This window comes from Syngnathus acus, chromosome 17, assembly GCF_901709675.1.
Source record: "Syngnathus acus chromosome 17, fSynAcu1.2, whole genome shotgun sequence".
Taxonomy (NCBI): domain Eukaryota; kingdom Metazoa; phylum Chordata; class Actinopteri; order Syngnathiformes; family Syngnathidae; genus Syngnathus; species Syngnathus acus.
In genome coordinates this window covers 2,628,099-2,649,327 of record NC_051102.1, presented here as the reverse complement: position 1 = coordinate 2,649,327, position 21,229 = coordinate 2,628,099, and the positions used below count along the sequence as shown (strand labels likewise).

Below are 21,229 nucleotides of genomic sequence, written 5' to 3'. Positions count from 1 at the left end.
TATAATATGAGGTGCTCATGCATTTATTTGGGTTGACAGTCATAATGACCCTCCGAAAGAAGCTATGACTACAATGCGGCCCGCGAACAAAATGACTTTGACACTCCTGCTGTAGATGTCGCAGTAATTATACGTATACCTTAAAAAATTTTAACACACAGGGAACAACAAAATACAACTAAGATTTGTATATTTAACAAGATGTTCAACAAAACGTAATTTTATTTTATGAATGTTTACTAGCTAAATTTGAAGACGCTAAACACAATAGCGTAGCTGTTAGGCTAATTACAAATTACAAAAAACAACTGGTATTTAACCCACATGGAGCAGCAACACAGCACATTTGTGATTGTTTGGTCAAGAATTGCATTGCCCTTCAAAGTGGATCAATGTGGATCAATGTAAGCAACGTGCCCAGCCTGTGAAGAAAGGCCTCGTCGTGTGCGATCAGAAGGAAGTCCCCCTCGCCTGAACACCTGCCTATTTTTAGACTCTCACTCTTGTATGAACTCAGTTTGTGCACGCAGACCTAATGATCTTCAGATATTTTTATACTTCCCTTTTCTGACATTAAGTATTCCCCCGTTATATTGCTGTTCACCTTTTGTGACCCTGCTTTCCAGAAGTGAGCAAACGCTCTGCGGATGCGGTCGTATTATGAACTTGATGTGAAGTCATGCAACTCATATATTTGTCACTCTCTCTGTCTATAGTTTTGATGTGGAAAATGGATTGTCAGTGGGGCGTAGTCCCCTGGACGCTCAGACCAGCCCGAGCTCCGGTGGTCTGGTCCTGCAGGCCAACTTTCCTCACAGCCAGCGGCGGGAATCTTTTCTCTACCGCTCCGACTCCGACTTTGACCTGTCACCCAAAGGTCCTTTGAAAAATGCCTCCGCTGCAAGCGACTTGTAAGTTCATTTGTTCACTTCATCTGATTACAAGCTAAACATTTATTAAATTTGTTTCCCCAACTCTTTGGATTGTACAGCTAAAATTGCCACCTTTCATTCAACTTGTACCTGAATATCAGAATAAACGTGCTGTGTATCCATTTCACATTCACAATCAGGAAAAAAAAAAGGTCCCTTTTTGTCCACGTGGATTGTGCCTCCCACTAAAACAGTGACAGATAAAATCAAAACACTTGAAACAATGCCAAGCCCCCTCTCCACCTCATGGCTGTTTGTTTTTAAAGGGAAGAAAGCTTGAAGCACTGGGAGGTCAACTGGTTGTCATCTCGGTGAGACCAACATGATAATAATCCAATTAAATCACTGATTTGCGTCCCTCAAACCCTCCTAGTGTCTTCCCTGTTAGCTTCATGGCCGACCCACTCCCACTTTCCTCCCACCAAAAGTGACTGAAACATTAACTGAATAAAATTTAATTCACCTTCGATCCCTTTGGTTCCCTAAACACCATGTTTTTTTTTTATATGTGTGTGCATGGCATTTTTTTGTTCGTGAAAAAAGAACCACATTTTGTTTCTCTTATTAGTATTCCATCCTCGTATTGCATCCACCCTGTTTTGTTCCCTCACTAAACTTTAGCAGTGCATGTACATTGTTCTTGATGCGACAGGGTGTCACAAAAAATATTCCCACCATTGCTCACTAATGTTTTTCAATGAGATTAAATGAGCTTATTTAGCTTAGTTATTTTTGCTTACTGTTTTTTTTTTTTTTTTACATACTGATAATATGGAATGATTATGAACAGATTTTTACCCTTACCAGACACTACATTAGGTACACGTGTAAAAAAAAAAAAAAAAAAAAAAAGATTAAATATTGCGGTAACTGTTTACGACAGCATTCCATCACACTTTCCAACCTTGCTTAGTTTTGTACATTGTGTGAGTTATATACTGTTCATTTTCAAACAGTATATATCGAATAAATGTCGCTTCTTTTACAAAGCACTGTGTTATGTTTTGTATTCATCCATTTCCTGTTTGTATTTTCCTCTCATGCAGACACACAGAAGACATGATTGTCACACCGTTTGCACAGGTAAGTTCACTCCATCCTTATGATTAAAGACATTTAAGACAAGAGACAAAATGCATAATGGGTTCTGAGTACACAGCAAAATCTAAATTATAGATTAGTGCTCCTTGAATAAAGTGAAAAACAAATGTTGAGATAGTTTAAGGATTTTTTTTTCTTTCATTTTGCAGGTCCTCGCCAGCCTGAGGACAGTCCGGAGCAATTTTGCTGTTATAACTGGCCAGCAAGATCGGCCAGCCAGCAAGTAGGTGACGTCATTATACAATCTCATTGTCATGAAATAAATGGATGATCTGTGTCTGCAGGACTCGATCTTCTGGCAGCAACCCGCCATCCATGTGCAACACCAGTCTGGCAGGTCAGTGCTTGTATTCGATTGGTTAGTGGCAGTATCGAGTTGCATCCTTGTTTGAAACACAAGACAGAGATGGCCGCATTGAAGTTGATGCTCATGCATAACCATTTTTTTTTTATAATGACTGCCTATGTACACAATATGATGGTATTTCATTAATACAGTAATCCCACACTGTTGTGACAAACAGGCCTTCACAGTATATGGAATCTTTTGGGGATTTGACTCCATCCCATAATAACCCTGCTATGTTGTCCTGGAACAGAGGAGCCTCACCAGCAGCTCGCCATCGAAACTCTGGATGAGCTGGACTGGTGTCTGGAACAACTGGAGACCCTGAAAACCCGACACTCTGTCAGCGAAATGGCCTCTAACAAGGTAATTGTACAAGCGACACATCTCGTCATTTGGAGTGAAGTCATTTCCAGTATTGGAATGGCCGGCAAAGACCATTCATTTGTTTTCGCCACCCACTTTTCAAGTGAGCAAAAGTATTGGAACACGTGCATGATGGGTATTGCCTTTTAGATTGATGGCTTCAACATTAGATGCTGGTTGTTTTGGGCTTTGGGAAGCACTGTTGTGGCATCAGAAAGTGAGCACTCCCCTTATGGCAATAAATTGTCAATCTTTTCAATGTTTTGCCTTTACATATTTCTATGTAACGGCCAAATTCCCGTGATTCAGACTCCAGGAAAGTCATGTGATGTTCACTGTTGCCTAAACACAACCATAAGAGCATCCATCCGTGTCCTCTGAAAATAGACTCATTGAGAAGTGGTTTCCTCCATGAATGAGCGTGAGGGTTTTTCGTGCATGTCAACCGAGACAAGACACACCCTTCCCCCCACTCGTGCAGAAAAATGTGAATGAGGATGAAACGGCATCCCCATCCATCCTTTCCCCAACCCCCTTGCATCCCTCTCCTCCACTTCCCCCACCTCTCCATCCACATCTTCTTTTTTCCAACGTTCGCGTGATTCCACGATTAGACCGCCCACTCAGCATACACGTGCTTCATAGTATCACGCACAGGGATGCACGGAAACATTATCCATTGTCGCATACTTATATTGTCTGCCCGGATACATAAGGCAGCCTGGGTTTCTCTCTTGGTCAATGAACAGCATCAGTCAATGGAGGAGATGATAACATCAAGATCAAGGGTGGGAACGTGGTCGGCTAAATGAGAGTTGTTTCTGCATCACTGACAACTTTGTCAAACAATTTCAATATAGAAAATGAATGTGGATACATTGCAAGTGACCCCTAAAATTGTACTTTGGAGAACTCAATTCATGTGAGGATTGGTCCACCCCCCTTGTGTGCTGTGAAATTTTTCAAATGTAAGTTTGGAAATGTAGTTTTAAAAAATAACAAATATTTAATGATGTTTTATATATATCCACCTTTTCCTGTAGATGATGCTCATGATGGTCAGTGTCCTCACATTATTCTGGTACATTTATTTTTGGCTTCATGAATGAACCAGCCCCCCCTGTCCCTTTCCCGTACTCCTCCCTTTCAACAATTTTCTTCATATCATCTTCAAACTTGGTGCACATGGTGCATCTCACAACCTCCAGCTCCGACACGCTCAGCCCCTCCCACTTTGTGTAGCTTTCGACCAATGAGAGCCTGCGGCTCTCCCGACCTCTACTGCAGCACTCGCCGTATTGGCTGCTATTCTCAGATATTTTTTGGAGGGAGGCGTGGATTAGAGTAACTCGTTCTCCGACTGTTTACACACACAGCAAGCAGTAACAGAGTGAATGAGGGAGAGTCGGGAAGGAAGATCTATTCTCATAGATCCCATCTCTTGGACCTCCGCTTGTATTGATCTAGGCATTCCCAGGGTTTGCCACCGGTGGATTTCCCGCTTGCAGGAGCTTCTGCTCAGAGAAGCAGTGAAAAAGGACAGGGCAGTGGCAGACGATGACCACAAAACTAGGATCGCTCACGTTTTAATTCTTGCTTCCATGCTTGATTTTGCGCTGAAATGCCAGAAGTGGATCCTTTCATCTCGGAGTCGTGGATGTTCATTCAGGTAAGAGAGCTTAAATGATGAAGAGGCTTTGAGGATGGTAAGGGAGGGAGGGGAGGAGGGGGGGGCTGATTGAGGCTCACATGTTGCTGGCTTTGTGAATAAAGAACTACTGAAGTTGAGGAATGTGAGGGATACTTTTGATTCCACATGTGATTCAATTGAAACAAGCTCGTTATTTCAGTACAGATTTTTAGGGGATTTTTTTTTTGTTTTTGTTTTTTTTGTTTTTGTTTGGCAATGGCTAAAATTGGGAGACAACGCGTTACTGTATGCCGTCTTCGAAACAAGCTGACGGTCTGCTTTGCTGTGTCCAGTTCAAGAGGATGTTGAACCGAGAACTCACCCAGCTGTCGGAGACCAGCCGCTCAGGGAACCAAGTCTCTGAGTTCATCTCAAGTACCTTCCTAGGTAATTTACTTGGCATTTGCATTTCATTGCATGTTTGCTTATTCATCATGGGAGTTAGAATGTTGCAAAATGGCATGCAAAAATGATCCCTTTATTTTGCCTGTGGCCATCTGACAGAGAAGCAACATGACATGGACATCATGACTCCGCCCACCAAGGAGGAGAAGAAGAAGCGACCCATGTCCCAGATCAGTGGCGTGAAGAAGCCCACTCATAGCCCCAGTCTGGCACCTTCCACCATCCCTCGCTTTGGGGTCAACGCCGCCCAGGAAGGACTTCTGGCCAAGGTACAAGGACAGCTTTAGGGATGCTTTGAGAAGTTTCTATGCATTGTTTTGACAATTGTGTATGCTTGTCTGCAGGAATTGGAGGATATCAATAGATGGGGAATTGACATTTTTAAGGTCTCCGAGCATTCTGGGAATCGTCCACTCACGGTCACCATGTATACCATTTTCCAGGTAACGTGTGGCAAACATCTTGGGGGTAGATCTGAATAATTAATCCAATTAAAATTGCAACACGATTTCCAGCTTAATCTGGTGGTCAAACTGCCATGTTTTTATCAATTTCTTTTTCACTTTAATGTCTGGTCAAACATGATTTTTTTCTATGCCTATATATTTATTTTTTATATATCGTGTCGAGATTAATTCAGTACTCAAGAAATCCAACTTGGCCCTTTTGTCTCAGGAACGCGACTTGCTCAAGTCTTTCAAGATTCCAGTAGACACTTTCATCACCTTCATGATGACTTTGGAGGATCACTACCACGCAGACGTAGCGTATCACAACAACATCCACGCCGCAGATGTCGTCCAATCCACCCACGTGCTACTTTCCACACCTGCGCTCGAGGTAGATGAGCATTGCCAAGCCTCGAAATGTATTATGGAGAAACGTCACTATTGATGGTTTTGAATCGATTATATTCTCTTTGTGTGTTGGTGAAGGCTGTGTTCACCGATCTGGAGATCCTCGCCGCTCTCTTTGCCAGCGCCATCCATGATGTGGACCATCCTGGTGTTTCCAATCAGTTTCTCATCAATACAAGTGAGTTTGCCACGTTACATTTGTGTATTAAGCCCCACTTGAAATTCATGAAACTCTATCCCTCTCAGATTCGGAGCTCGCCTTGATGTACAACGACTCATCGGTGTTAGAGAATCACCACCTGGCTGTCGGCTTTAAGCTTCTGCAAGAGGACAACTGTGACATCTTTCAAAACCTCAGCACGAAACAGAGACACTCACTACGCAAATTAGTCATTGACATGGTGAGTTAAGTTCAGCCAGTGGAATCTAAATTGTCTTCTTGTGAGAATTCCTGACTGCATTGGTGCGATTGTTGTGATCACAGGTGCTAGCCACTGATATGTCCAAACACATGAACCTGCTGGCAGACCTAAAAACCATGGTGGAGACCAAGAAAGTTACAAGTTTAGGTGTTCTCCTTCTGGACAATTACTCAGACCGCATACAGGTGAGAACCTTTTGTGATTTTTAGCTTAAAAGATTTTTTTTTTCCCTGGGCAAAATACTTGCAAATAATACTAAGTATTATTATAAAGAAACGTGTTCTTGACAAAGATTTTGTTTTTATTATTCTAATACAAAGTCTGAATTCATCCTGTTTCTTGAAATGAGCGTGTTTATTTTTTTGGTATTAAATTCAATCCCAATCCTAAAGTTTGATTGCCTTAAGGATTCTGTGAAGATCCATTTCTCTCCCCTTGGACTCAAAATATTTGCTAACCCCTGCTTTTATTCAACACATTAATAATGCCAATAAAATCACTGCAGGTTCTTCAGAACATGGTGCACTGTGCAGACCTGAGCAACCCCACCAAGCCACTCGAGTTATATCGGCAGTGGACTGATCGGATCATGGTGGAGTTTTTCACCCAAGGGGACAGGGAGCGAGACAAGGGCATGGAGATCAGCCCCATGTGTGACAAACACAACGCTTCCATTGAGAAGACGCAGGTAAAGTGTGTCCGCATCGTCAATAGTGACACGGCTGCAATAGACCGATTCACCTGACTTGACAGCCATCCAATGGCGAGGAATCCCTTTCATGTAGTGTTTTCATTTCAGGTGGGCTTCATCGATTACATCGTCCATCCTCTTTGGGAAACGTGGGCCGACCTCGTTCACCCCGATGCACAAGAGATCCTAGACACCTTGGAGGATAACAGAGAGTGGTACCAGAGCATGATCCCCCGAAGTCCTTCACCCAATCCCGAAGGCCCAGAAGAAAGGGGCATCACTGGAGAAGCTTCGGGGTTACGTGTGGGCATGGCGTCCACCGACAAGTTCCAGTTCGAGCTGACCTTGGAGGAGGAGGAAGGAGAATCTGATACGGGGAGCCTGCCTGATGAAGAGGAAGGTAATAGAGGCAATGAAACATCCAGAACTGATTCTGGCAGAGGATTAGATGCCATATCTGCTCACCTACCCCCTAAAACCATCACTGCTGATGCAACAAGGACGTTGTCTGCACAGTCCGATAAAGACATGGCAGCAGAAAGTGGGACAGACACAGGATCAGACATCCGACTCGATACATAGCGCCCATCCCAACTTTTTTTTTTTTTTGGGGGGGGTATTTTTCATCTTGATTTCAGTGCCTCATCACGCCGCTTCCCCGAGTCCACACAAACTTCCCCTTGGTTTCCGCGGGCATGGTGACGGCGAGCCTCGGGATGAAGAGCACTTGGGTGCAGCTGTGAAGGAGGCCTGCAAGTTGAAGCAGGCACTTGCACAAATGACTGAAGCGAAACTAAGTCCAGTCATGGACATGAATCCGGGTTTCTGTTCCGACAGTCAGACACACTGTGGATATTCTGCAGAGACTATGTGATAAGAAATAGTAGCCAGATTAGGTTCCACCACTCGCAAATTGTCTTCCTCTTTTTCAAGTTTTTTTTTTGTAAAGATGGTGAGAAAGTGCTGAATGGCATGAAAACCAGAAAGATGTGATTAGTGATTCAACTTAAACTTGGCTGAGGATACTTGAAGACATTTTGCCTCTCATTTAAGCGTGTTTCTTTTGGTTGTGACAAACTACAGTCTACCTTGCGAGACATTTTGCCAAACTAGCAATTTAACTGTTGTTTGGCCTGCCTTTGAAATATTTGTTTTCTAATGTTCGCTTTTAATTGAGGTCACTGTCAAATCCGTGCAAGCTTGTCGGAGCCTGAAATGTCGTCGAGAATTTAGTGATTTTAGTTTTAACATTGCCCGCTGCCTACAGCTTCTTGCCTCTATTTGCGTAGCCTTTATTAGCGGGCTATGCATTTGGTACCTGGGCCTTCAGTGACCTAAACCACCTTTTAATACCACCACTATCACATCACAATTGCAGCCATCTTTAATACGGTGCAAAACCACAATAACTGTCACGTACATCATCTGAAGCAGTTTAGATTGGTCATTGATTGGTTTAAAAAAAACAATTATATTGCTAATATAATTTAAGTGACGTAGGCCAGCACTTGATTCCGAAGGCCCTGGGCAGATTAGACTGTTATAGCAACACAAAGAGGTGAAAATCTGATCAGACAAAAATTGAATAAATACATCGTACACACCCTAGAAGCAGTGCAGCAAAGAGAAATGGGCACAACAAGTTTTAGGTTGTAAATGTTAGCCAGAACATTCACCACAGGTATCCTTGTAAAACGTAATGTCAGAAATCAAGAGTGTCTAAGAAATAACAGCAAATATGGTCTGTGTACATGGCGCCCTCTAGTGTTGAAAAGCAGTCTCCGGTATTTGCATGGCCTGCATGGGAAGTGCATTCAAAATACTTTCCACTGTTGCCCCCTCCCCTCCAAAAATATCAGCCAAGTTTCTGCTTTGTTACTATTTAAACTGTCTTTTGTTTTTATTTGAAGTCACTTGTCTGCATCATTGATAGGACGCCACCCATTTAATTAGCCTTCAAGTTGAGCACTTTCGATTTTTTTCTTTTTTAATTCCTAACTAGTAGCCCTCATTGTGATTTGAAAGGGCTTCGATTCAAACCACAAGCACATGGAGGCTTTTGACTGAAATGCTACCTGCACATAGTAAAAGGCGACATTCCGTCAGCCGCTGTTATTGCAACGGTGCATCTAAATTGTGTTTTTTAAAGTAAGCACGATGCATCTTTGTAACTGTAAAATCCAAACAAGTGAGGCTTTTCCCCCCTACTGTTAATCAATATTTTGCTCTTCATCACGTAAGTCAATGACAAAACAAGTGCCAGGCAAGCGTGACACAACTCGTACTGTAGTTTCCATTTTGCCACAGGCTACTTTCCACCAGCGCCAAACTGATAAAGTTGGTTGATTGTAGCACCTCGTGTGCCAATCTGACCCGTGTGTCTCCTCCAATTTCTTTTCAAACTGTAACTGATGTTGTCTTAAAGCGGTGATGTATTTTTCTATGTGAGAGTGAATGACCGGGTGGACTTTTTAAAGGAGAAAAAAAAAAAAGACGTATTTGCCAATAAAAACCAAAGCACTTTGTATAGTACAATTTACAATTGTGTACCTCCATGATGTGTATAATGTGACTATTTGGTGGGTTGCTGATAGTTGAGTGGAATTCCCGGGCTACACCACTACAGCTGTCAAAGATTGGACTTTGGGACGGAAGACTTTCTTTTTTTTTCTTTCTGTATTTGATGCACATTTTTGACAACAAGCTATGAACAGTACAAAGACCACTATAGAATTGTTTCAGCATAAATCACTCCCATGTCATGGTTCTTTCCTCTTGTTTCATAAGCCTTTTTTTTTTTTCCTCACCTGGGATTTTCTTTTCATTTTTCTGGCCGTAATACCGACATGCTGGAGGAAAACATGTGCAATGCTTTCTGTGTCACCCCTAACAGCACCACAAAGACCAACACTACAGGATGCCTTGAAAACTAAGGTCTATCGAACAGCTTTGTAACCAGCACAACATGCACAAGGGGTCAGTGTGTTTTATCTTGTACATTTTTCTCACATTGCTCCATGTACAGTTTATTTATTATTTCAATATTGGGTATGAGACACAATGGAAAAATAAGACTTTGTTAGTCCAAGGTTGAGTTCTCATTTGTAGTACGATGTTACTTACGGGACCGGTTTCAAATGTTACTCTGTTTTATCTCCTCCATTATTTTGTGTCTGCAAATAACATAAACATGCATCATTACTCATTTTCATGTTTTGTTGGTATGAAAATAGTCAAGTTTTCTGAAACCTTTCCTTTCTATTGTCTTCCTCTGTTGTCATTGCACTCTAACAGTCACGAAGGACCGAAATTGTTCATCCACATTATGGTTCAAAATGGTCATTTTAGATGAGAATCTCTTCTGCTTGATGATTTATGGATTAGGAATGATTACCACTGCTTTGACAATCTCTCTGTTGTTTAACTGCGGGGTTTTGTGCCCTCCCTCCAACTAGAACTGTATGCCTTGTCAATAAAAGAAAAACATTTCATTCAGTATGTATTCACTGCTTGTTCCTTTATCTAACGCAATGAATCAAAATTCACAGTACTAATATGAACAATAGGGAATTTAGTACTATAAATAGGGAAAATAATTTAGCCTGCTAATAAAGTTTACTTTCCATCTGCTGTTTTGCTTACCCATGCTCAACTTTTTAATTCCTGATTTCTGATTGGTGCACGCCCTTGTCAGTCATTCTTATATGTACTTGGCCACACCTACTTGGGCCCGGCCTGTCAATCAAGACGCGCACGCACTACTGCAGGTGCAAAGCTGGGCAGGCTCCGGGGCTAACTAACTACTGCAGCGAAGCCGATAATAAAACAAGCATTTCGAGGTAAATCACGTAACTATATGTTACCCCGTTACCCTGTTTGTATTAAAAGTAGTAGTGATAGTTTGTCGAATGCCGGTGTGTCTGTTTAGACGATTTTTGTAGCCGTAAATAAGGGACAGTAACCTTCATTTGACATAGCTAAGGATGCTTTGCTAGTGCCTCCTGTCACTGATAACTAGCAGCAATGAAGCTGTGTCGCGTTCATTATATATAACTAATATGGCAAAGTGTTATCTATAAATAGTCTCGTTCACATTTTTTTCCTGTTGTATGTGCCGTTAGAAAGGACACATCTATGGTAATTGGACACGGCAACGTTTTACTAGCCTGCTAACATTTTAAACTCCGATGTAAAAAGTCTCTAAAAATGTTCGAAATGTGTGTTTTGTAGAGGTTTGTATTTTTTCCAACTGCCTTTTATTTTGGGCCGTGTGTAAGTGGGATAAGGGGGTCTTGTGAACCATATGGTTGTCCATGTTTGGCTAGCCCAGCCTCCCTAGGAGCTTGCTTGTATCCAGTCAGCCAGTTTATCTGATGCTTAGCCTTGCTAAGCCCCGCTACTTCCGTTTTGTCGTCTTGCAATTTGGCCATGATGTGCTAGTGTTGGGATGCATTCAAGGGCACACATTTTACATCATTTTTTTAAGTTGCATAGTCGTGCAGTGTGGTGCATCTGTATGTCTTTAGCTGTGTGATGTAGTGACAGTGTCCCCGCCCCCTCCTTCCATGTGGGAACCCATCTGTGACTATTTGCTGAAAAGCTAACCTAGTCACAGCCTTTCTGCTTTTCCTGTAAAACCCGAAAGTTCACTACATTACAAGCCACTCGACCTAGCAGAACTAAATTGACATGTCGTGTTGTGCAGTTAGTCTTCACTATCATCAGCAACTTGAATTGCAATTAAAGGGCCTCGTAATCTTGCCGATGTAACTGACAAGCAAAAATGTGATGTTGTCGTATCTTTTGGTACAAAATTAAGTTTCTAGGGAGCAAGTGAGATCCAGCTGGCAACCACCAAATCGTACCAATGTGATACAGACAATATCGATATATTGTTTTACCGTAATACTTTACTTTATTTAGAATTTAATTTTATAGTGTGTACCTGTGGCTACAAAGCAAAACTTGTAGCGTCCATCTGAGGTGTGTGTATGTGCAGTCAGTCAATGAATGTGGCTATCATGGTGACAGCCTCTGTTTGTTTTTTTCTCTCATATCATGCACTTTTTTTTTGGTTCATAAAAATGTGCGGCTAAACAATTATTTTAAGTCAATCCTGGTTCAATTATATATGTCTGTAGTTTTTTTTTATATACAGTTTGTATTATAGGTTCATAAGATGAAAGCACAACACCATAAATTTATTTACAACATTGTTATCTGGCTCATGGCTTAATGAATTGTGTTTTTGCTGCAATTGTTTGGTAGTATTATCCTGAACAGACACAAGTGTTAAGTGAATTATCATCTCGAATAAAAGTAGGTAAATAAAATTTTGTAATAATTCATGGTTCATTTGCTATGATTTTCACATAAACTTAAACTGTAAGACCAAAACATTTATGTATAACTCTGATGTTGTTTATTGTGATGTGAATTAATTTTTTGATTGGCTTTGTTAAAAAACACATGGTAAGAGGACCTTGATATATATTTTTATTTTTCTATTTTTTTTTTTACGCGTGTATTAGATTACATTAGCAATAACATTTGATTTAACAGTTAAGCCCTACTCCAAACATTCCCCGTTTAGAACACCAGGGGTCGCGGTTTTTCATTATTGCGAGTCGGTGCATGTACGAGACTCAATTGCCAGGTTTACGGGGAAGCTAGGTCTAAATCGTCGATTTTTTTTTTTTTGCACAGTTCAGTTTAGTGGACTTGTGGTATGAGTGTCCGCCCTGAGACTGGGAGGTCGTGGGTTCGATCCCCGGCCGAGTCATACCAAAAAGACTATAAAATGGAACCCGATGCCTCCCTGCTTGACACTCAGCATTAAGGGTTGGATTGGGGATGCTGTGAGGAGCTGCGCCCCACAGTCATTATTCGCAATGTATAGCTTCTACTATGGAAGCTCGTCTGAGGACGACCTAAAAAAAAAACAGTTCAGCGCCAAAGCTCAGTCTAATAGAAATGTAGCACGGTCGATATTTGTGATTTACTTTTTGTAAATGTACCCATTGGCACCGTTTGTTTGGACCATAATGACTATTAATCACTGAATGTCAAGAAAAATAAAGGTTCTCGGGCATTTTAGGTTCACCCTAAAATTTCACCTGAAAGCCATATCTCCCTGACCTTTTTGTGAACAAGGAGGTGTCATAATCGCAACCTTAAACTTGCCGCAATTGAGAAGAAATAATTTCTCTTAACTTGCATCAGTGATTAATTTGAATGAGATTGTCTCCCAAAAATTGAATATGAAGAACCACCCTTTGTAAATATGAACTTTCTGTTTTCCCAAGCCAACTCCCTCCCGGCTCACTGATCAGTTTTGTTCTGTTTTCCCGCTGGCTAGATGGCGTCTGCAAATGCCACATATGGACAAAAGGAGTCCTCGGATCAGAACTTTGACTACATGTTTAAAATCCTCATCATCGGCAACAGCAGCGTAGGCAAGACGTCCTTCCTCTTCCGCTATGCAGACGACTCGTTCACGCCAGCCTTTGTCAGCACGGTGGGCATCGACTTCAAGGTCAAGACCATCTACAGGAACGACAAGAGGATAAAGCTGCAGATCTGGGTGAGGGGCTTTTTTTAGTGGATTAATCAATTGGATAATGTGCCAAATAGTATATTAAAAAACATTTCAATAGCTGCAAATCTTAGCTTAAGGTTTCAGTTTTCAGAATGTCGGAGTTGCATGCCTCCATATTTGATGTTTGATCACGTATGTTGATGCAGGATACGGCCGGCCAGGAGCGCTACAGGACCATCACTACAGCCTATTACAGAGGTGCCATGGGCTTCATCCTCATGTATGACATCACCAATGAGGAGTCCTTTAATGCCGTGCAAGACTGGTGAGGGGACACATTTGTTATTTTTCACTGTTGTCTCGAAGCACACCTCTTTCAGATGTTTACTTTTCTTATCTAAAACTAGGCTGCTCGTGACAAGACCGGTAAATGCCTTCGCAACGCTATGCAAAAACTGTACAAAGCTAATCATGGAACCAGTGATTTGAATAGATTGGACTGCTTTTATTTTAACAGTCAGCCAAATAAGTTTCAATATTTGTTTAAAACCTGTCTGCTTGCCTTGGTGAAACGTCACTTACGCTGCATACTGAGGACGCTTTGAAACCAATCCCTCATTTATTTCAGTGTTATGTGCAATATTGCGGCTATTTTCAAACACTTTGAGACTCATTTTCAAAAATGTGGTTTTGTTCTCTCCAAGATGACAATTTTATGCTGTAATATAAAAAAAGGGTCATTGTTGAATGTACGAATGCCTAAAACTGAAGCCATTTTCTAAGATTATCATTTAAAAATCCTGAGCCTTTAATGCATCTGTAATGCACAGTTTAGTAAATGTTTGTGCTTCCACAGGTCCACTCAGATCAAGACCTACTCGTGGGACAATGCTCAGGTGCTCCTGGTGGGGAACAAGGTCGATATGGAAGATGAACGGGTGGTGGCCACAGAGAGGGGCCGCCAACTGTCAGAACAGCTTGGTAAGTGGTGGCGGCTATTTTTACTTTTCACAAATGAATTAAGGTCGAATTGAATCATTCATTCTCTATGAAGTCCCGGTTGAAGGTACTTTTGATTTTGACGACTTTCTATTAGCCAGGGAATTGGTGACATATTTTAGCATCTTGGAGCATTACAGTCAGCACACACAAAAAAGTTGTTGAATTCATAAATATGGAACTGCCTTAAGCAGATCTTTTTTCGTCAAATTGTGTCTGTGAAGCTTTTTTTTTTTTTAAATATATTATGAATAAATTTACGAAGAAATGTACCTTTTGTGGCAACATTTCAGTTCAAAGACATCTTAAGCAAGGTTGACAAGATGCCATGATGATGATGATGAGCATCACTGACGTCTCTCTGCTGCCCCCTTTCGACCGTCAGGTTTCGAGCACTTTGAAGCGAGCGCCAAAGACAACATCAACGTGAAGCAAACCTTTGAGAGGCTGGTAGACATCATCTGCGAGAGGATGTCCGAGACTCTGGACAACAACGACCCCACTGTCACCGGAGCCAAACAAGGGCCACAGCTCACCGAGCAGCCGCAAAGGTCCCATCAGGACTGTGCTTGCTAAATGCTTCTCTTACACACACAAACTCATGCACTACATCCGCTGTCGGGGAACCCATATATGGTACGGTACATGTTTTGATTTCTCATTTCAGTTGATGTCACGTAAGCATGCACAGAACGAGAGAGAGAGACACACACACACACATCTGCACACATACACAAGAGCTGACTGATTATTCCCACTTCCTTGTCGTAAACAGTCAATTCCCAAAGATTTCCTTTTTATCAATCTATATCATTCTTACAGAATAGTGCTATTTTAGTCACGGGCCCTTCAACATGCAAACATTTCCATGCCGCCCCCGACCCCCTCAATACATGTAGATCACAAGTTTGCGCACATAGAATAAAAGAGTCGGTCGGTCCTCACTGTTGTTTAAATTGGTCACGTCCGGACTCGAAATTTACATTCTCACCTTAAGTACAAATGAATGCAAAGTGTTCAACTTGTTGGCATTATCCTGTTGAGTAGTTTTATTACCAAGTCATTGGTCCAAGTGTTTCTAGAATTATGAAACTCTATGATGGAAGAAACATTGAATCCTGGCTAGTCAAATGTCATTTCACATTTGTGTTGCAAGCTTTTTAACTGAACAAGGGATAAAAAAAACACTACTTGTGATGTGAAGTGCACAGCAGCGTTAGTTTTCAGTGCTGCAGCCCCTTCGTGCTGACCTGTTTAGCGTCATCGAATTTTTCCAGAGTTTTAACACTACAGAAGGCATGGTACCAGGCATGGGCTGATATCAGATTCTGATGGTGAGATAACATAAAACTGCAGGATCACAGTATTGCAGGTCCTGCTTTGAAATGTATTGTTTTGAAATGTTTAGGTAAATATATTGTACATGCTTCGTGAAAAAAAAAAAAAAGATTTTTTTACTAAATGAAATTAAAGTATAATGCAAAGATACTTATTTCTCATGACAGTGGGACACGGAAGGGCCGAGTCACTTTGCCTGTGATATAACTCAGAAAAAATATATAAGTGAATGGTTAATATCGGTGATGGACAGTTTATTGGTTTTGAAATAAGGATTTTTCCAACCACGGTATACTTTGACCTCTGTACCGGCCCATGCTTACATGGTAAAGGATATCCTCCTCACACCAAACGAAGGAAATTGGCCTTTCAAATCCTTTCTGTGCCTCTTCCCGTCTTTCAGCCTGCTATTGTGGCCACTTTTGCTTTGTGTCATCGACGGGTTACCGCAGGAAAACTCACAGAAAGGTGTCGAAATCTCCCGAAAGCCCAATGTCCCTAACTTTTTGTGAGTAGTTTATAAAATGAGTATGTCGATCTTTTAAAAGTAAACATAGCTGCGCTTTTCAAGGTGCATATAAACACGGAAGTAAGATCCAAAAGATTTCTAATGGCTTCTGTCGCGCACCGTGCTTTAAGGTGCATGTTGTTGGTGTTGCTGGTTGACCGGATCGTTCTTGGTTTTGACATCTGACCCACGTGTCAGTTGTTAGTGCGTTGATAATTTTCATCTTTCACTAAGAACATTCCAGCACCATCAGATTCCACTAAATGTTTATTTGGGGAGGTGATATGGTTTTTTTTTTCCCCCCAGCATGTTCACTGTTGAAACTTGAATGCCCTTTGTGTGTTTACTATACATGCGTTCATTGATGTGCTGAGGTATATAAGACTATGGTGACACTTATATTCTACTTTTGTATTATTTATAACTATTTATTTTTACTGTGTTCTAATCTGCATCTCCTTTCTCACCCTCCTAGCTTTTTCTGTTTGAAACATGTCGGTGTTTACAACCTCATAAGGAGAGTAAAACATTCCAGTCGTTTGGTGCGCAGCCTATTTGTCTTCTCCATATCAGTTGTGTAACTTTTAAAGACATGACAGTGTAACAGCAGACTGTTCTCACAGAGCAATAAGAGGTCCTGTTTTATCTCGCCGACACCCAAATATCAGCAACACGAGTCTGCTGATGGGTTTCACACGTGCCCTAAAATACGAGGGTGTAAGCAGTGTACCGAGCTCTAAAGAATCCAAATAAAACTAGTTTGTCTTGCCGTGGCAGTTCTTTCCAAAAGTCAGTAAACTGAATACGTTGAAATCATATTCACCTCCCTCTCCCAATCATTCTTTTGCTATGGCTGTAAACGTACATATGACTCAAGAACAACTTGTAAATAGCTGTTTTCTGCCCGCCTGGTATTAGTTGTGTGAATTGTGCTGTAATATTGTGATGCCAGATTTGCGCAAATGAAAGATCAATAAATAAATGCTAGCTGCTGAATGTTGTTGGAATGCTACAATTACTCCCAAATGTTAGTACTGTACAGTAATTTAATCAGTGTGGTTGTGACGTGGACTGCTTGTTCAGCTAATGGCCAACAGAGGGCGTCATAATGCTATTGTGTCGTAATTTCCAACCTTTTTTACAGGGTGGAGATCTTTTTTTCTACCAGGCCCATTTTATTCTATAAAGGGCCTTATTGAATTCATGAACATTCTGAGCACACGTGTATTATTGTTACAAGCGTTGTGCTTTTTATAACTATTTTTTTGTTTTTAGAATTTCAGGCTATCCTTGATGAATTGCACTCCCGAATAAAATATGGCCCAGAGGCCATAGGTTCCCCGCCCCTCATTGTCCACAGAAGGGCCAATCAAGACAAGATCACAAATGGTAAGAAAAGCAATTCTTTTTAATTTACAATATGGGCGAAAACACTTTTGCTGTAGTCATGTAGTGAATATAATGTAAGAGAGATGAGAGTCCATTCCAATACATGAACGTACATTCAAAGAAGTTTGGTGCCTAAAGTCTTCTAAGCAGCCACCATGAAGACAAACACAATGGAATACGCTGGTTTACAGACACGACGGCTACAAAACATGCAGTGTGCCTTTTTGGAAAGAAAAAAAAAAAAGTAAAGAAATGCTTCAGTAAATAAAAAATAGATATTTGTCATAGCTAAGTGCTTGTAAACAAGTAAGGCAGTATATGTACAATTGGATGACAGCACTTGGTGACTGACACCCTTACATTTGGCTGTTGATTTTCCATCCATACTATCCTGTACACCACAGGTGTCAAACTCAAGGCCCAGGGACCAAATACAGCCTGCCACAATTTTTTATGTGGCCAAATAAAACATATCAGGCGCATCTATTTTATCTTTCTTGGAAGAAAAAAAACGGTAGTCTTTTTAACCTTTTTTAAAATGATTATTATTACAGTGGCTCCTTCACTTATGAGCAGTTCAATTCACAAGTTTTGTTCGGTGTTATGGGCAGCCACGTGATAGATTTATTTACTGCTTTAATCAAATCTGGGGTAAAAGCAACTTCAAATGGTAAAACAAATGAAGAGGGCAGAATGATTAAGGGCTACATAAATAAATGTGACTTGACCAAACCCAGAAAACAGGCGAATTGTGATGTTCGCAATACAAATCAAGTGAAAGTACCACTGTAAATTGAACAATAGTTGATCTTTTTTTTTTAAAAAATGCGTCAATCTCTAGCTTATATGTAATAAATAACACGATGAGGTGATTATACATTTGACTACAAATGGTTTGACGGCCATAACGGCCTTGTCAGGGAAAACTAATAACGACAAAAATGAGTTTGACACCCTCGTCTCACGGTGCTGCATGGCACTTTGCTACATGGCTGTTTCCCAACAATCCGCTTCCATTGACTAACAGCAACGGGTTTGCGGTTCACACCCTCTTGTCAATGAACTTTTTCGTTCACCTGCACGCTGCATTTTTAAAACATGCCTCCAAAGTCATTTGGCATTGGTGAAATTAGTAAGCTTGGACCTGGTTTGGTAAAAGTTGGCATCCGCTGCTGACGTGGTTCATCACCTTCTGCTTGAGCTGGGCCACCTGCTCCCGTAGCACGCTGGCCGTGGACGCCAGCTCGGTGTTCTGCGTCTTCAGGCTCTTCACCTTGTCTTCCAGCCGAGAGATCCTCTCCAGTTTCCGTTTGCGGCACTTGGAGGCAGCTATCCGGTTGCGCAGCTTTTTCCTCTCCGCCTTAATGCGCTCCTGGTTGTCCATGTCAATCGGGGAGAGAGGTGGGCTGTCCCCGAGGCTCTGCATGTCCGGGACCGTCTGCGGTTCGTCCTTCACGGCCCCGTCGGCGGACTGCAGCCGGGACAGAACCGCCGCGGTGGTCCGCTGCTGCTGCTGCGGGCTGAGGTGGGAAGGAGGCGGCAGGAAAGGGATGGTGTCAGTGGAGTAGTTGATAGTGCCGCCCAGCGGGCTGGCTGCATAGCCGTTCAGCGTGGTGTAGACGGGCAGATCCGACGTCTGGATCCCCGTCGAGCCCACCGCGTTGGCGGCTCCGAGGAGCTCCAGCCTGTCCATCGAGACGCAGCCGGCCTCGCTCAGCTGGTTCTGCTTGTGCAGATCCTCCAGAGCCTTGACGAAGCCTTCCGCGAACTCCTGCTCGTCACTGGCCGATTTTGGGTAGAGGAACTGGGACGCCGGGTTGGCGGCGCCCACCAGCCCGTTGGACTGGATGATGAGACGCTCCAGGTCGGGGGAGGCCAGTTTGAGAAGACCCAAGTCTGGCGAGTTAAGTAGCACGTCGGCGTCGCGCAGCGGATTGGCCTTGAGCTCGGAGGTCTGCGTGTCCAGGTTGAGATTAATGTCCTTCTTCATCATGGTGCTGTGGCAAGAGGTAGTGTTGATGCGGTGCCCCTCGGAGAGTTGAGCGCGGTGCCAGGGTAGAGGCTCCTTGATTCTACGCCCTCACATGAGGGCGCGCACTCGCGGATTCTAGTGTCCAAAACATGGAGGAAACCGGCGGATATTTCCCGTAAACCACCACCCTCTTTCCTTGGAGGGGTTCAGACGCGGGGGCGCTCCTGTTCTCGTTGTCTCTTCCTTGTGGCACGTCTGCTATGCACTGCTCGCTTTCTAGCCCTAAAAATTCCATTATGTCACCCCAGAGCTCGCAGATTGGCCCAAAATGACGTGCATTTCCGGTTACGTTTGAATAAGGGGCCGGGCCGGCCTTTGTTGCCATGGAGACGCTAGGTAAACTCCAAACAGTGCAATGCATTGTGGTTTGATGTCATAGCATAAAAAAGCTCAGGGACGCCAAAAGAGAGCAGAGCGAGGGAGAGAGACTGCATGGGCGGGGAAGGTGTGAGACGAGGGCTGGAGGAACCGCAAGCAACCATTAGAAAACGGCCTAATTTAAAGCACATTTAGTGAACGATTTGCGCAGCATTACACGATGGAATGTGTATCGTTTTAAACTCTCAAACTGACTTTTTTTTTCTGTAAATGCTTATGTTGATACATTGCTACTTTTCACAAAAGAATTTCTCTGTCTTGCATAATGAAGAGTGAAGGGGGGAAAAATCACGAGATGCTAAAACTGCTAATGTTGTGAACTGCCTTTTAAAAAATAAGGTTAACAAGAACAACAGAAAAAAAATACTTTAGCTGTACTGTGTATTTTTGCAGATTAGACGGATAATTTTTGATTGCCGGAAGGTTGTGGTTTTTAGGTTTGCACAAGACCCAAGGCATTCGCCACAAATCCTTCTCGGATTTGACGACAGCAAGCGATTCTCTTAAATAAGCACATTTTTTATAGGCTGGCACGTGACACAATAAAATTGCCACAATTCATTCTTGAAGCAGAGAACGACAAAAATATTCTCAGAATCGGTTGCATTGTCGTCGTGGTTTACGTTCTGCCCATTAATTCCCCCAGATCACAATCAATCAAAAGCTCAATTGCAATTAACTTCACCTTTCTGTTTGTCTTTTTTTGTCATTTCACAGGTTGAAAAAAGGGACATGCCTATTTTGACCAAATAAGGAGTAGAATGTATAGATCCATTTTTGAATAGGGATCAAAAGTAAAAAATACTGAAAATATGACGGACCCGAAAAATCACTTAAAGAACAGCAACAAAGTATTTTGAATTAGTCTTTTCGGCCCACTGGGACAGTGTGAGAGGTGAAGGCTGGAACAACCACATGGAACCGTTTGGTACAGTGTAATATAAAGCAGATTTAATGTTTGCTTTTCCCCAGCAAAGAATGCTACACAGCGGAATCTGTGCCTATTTAAGTATCAAAAGTAACATTTGCAGCACAGAGTGAAATATAGATAGGAGACAGCAGAGAAGATGAATCCTCAAGTTTTACTGAATGTAATTTCAGACATTTCCCAGGATTAAGAAAGTAAAGGTCATGGGAAAACGTGCTAAATAAAAGCAGAATAAATTGAATGAGAACTGTACAGACTAGCACAAGGACCATGAGGTGGAACCTGCGGTTTTGCATTTTGTTATTCTGC

General features: G+C 42.1%; 3 protein-coding genes across 12 annotated transcripts in view; 2 read left to right on the top strand and 1 right to left on the bottom strand.

Moving 5' to 3' along the window:
* The window catches only part of pde4ca (phosphodiesterase 4C, cAMP-specific a), a 31,287-nt gene extending 23,278 nt beyond the window's left edge, over positions 1-8,009 (top strand). For 6 of the 10 annotated variants that reach the window (XM_037275352.1, XM_037275349.1, XM_037275350.1 and 3 more), the window contains 15 exons: positions 717-911; positions 1,199-1,243; positions 1,979-2,015; positions 2,183-2,256; positions 2,318-2,370; positions 2,633-2,745; positions 4,729-4,822; positions 4,940-5,109; positions 5,185-5,283; positions 5,516-5,680; positions 5,776-5,875; positions 5,944-6,098; positions 6,182-6,304; positions 6,625-6,807; positions 6,919-8,009. In XM_037275352.1, coding sequence (XP_037131247.1) covers positions 717-911; positions 1,199-1,243; positions 1,979-2,015; positions 2,183-2,256; positions 2,318-2,370; positions 2,633-2,745; positions 4,729-4,822; positions 4,940-5,109; positions 5,185-5,283; positions 5,516-5,680; positions 5,776-5,875; positions 5,944-6,098; positions 6,182-6,304; positions 6,625-6,807; positions 6,919-7,392 — 2,080 coding nt within the window. In that variant the 3' untranslated portion in view covers positions 7,393-8,009. Of the gene's footprint in view, positions 1-716; positions 912-1,198; positions 1,244-1,978; positions 2,016-2,182; positions 2,257-2,317; positions 2,371-2,632; positions 2,746-3,751; positions 4,415-4,728; positions 4,823-4,939; positions 5,110-5,184; positions 5,284-5,515; positions 5,681-5,775; positions 5,876-5,943; positions 6,099-6,181; positions 6,305-6,624; positions 6,808-6,918 lie in introns of those variants that run through there. The other 4 variants (XM_037275353.1, XM_037275354.1, XM_037275356.1 and 1 more) reach the window with 2 other exon arrangements.
* Positions 8,010-10,514: 2,505 nt separating this feature from the next.
* On the top strand, positions 10,515-17,189 carry LOC119136731 (ras-related protein Rab-3A-like). Its single transcript, XM_037275434.1, has 5 exons — positions 10,515-10,649; positions 13,169-13,393; positions 13,555-13,673; positions 14,205-14,329; positions 14,733-17,189. The coding sequence occupies exons 2-5, from the start codon at positions 13,169-13,171 to the stop codon at positions 14,921-14,923; spliced, it is 660 nt and encodes a 219-aa protein (XP_037131329.1). The 5' UTR covers positions 10,515-10,649; the 3' UTR covers positions 14,924-17,189.
* A 391-nt stretch (positions 17,190-17,580) lies between these two features.
* jund (JunD proto-oncogene, AP-1 transcription factor subunit) lies at positions 17,581-19,847 on the bottom strand. Its single transcript, XM_037275431.1, has one exon. It carries the CDS (start codon positions 19,573-19,575, stop codon positions 18,712-18,714), a length of 864 nt encoding a protein of 287 aa, XP_037131326.1. The 5' UTR covers positions 19,576-19,847; the 3' UTR covers positions 17,581-18,711.
* Between the last annotated feature and the right edge of the window lie 1,382 nt (positions 19,848-21,229).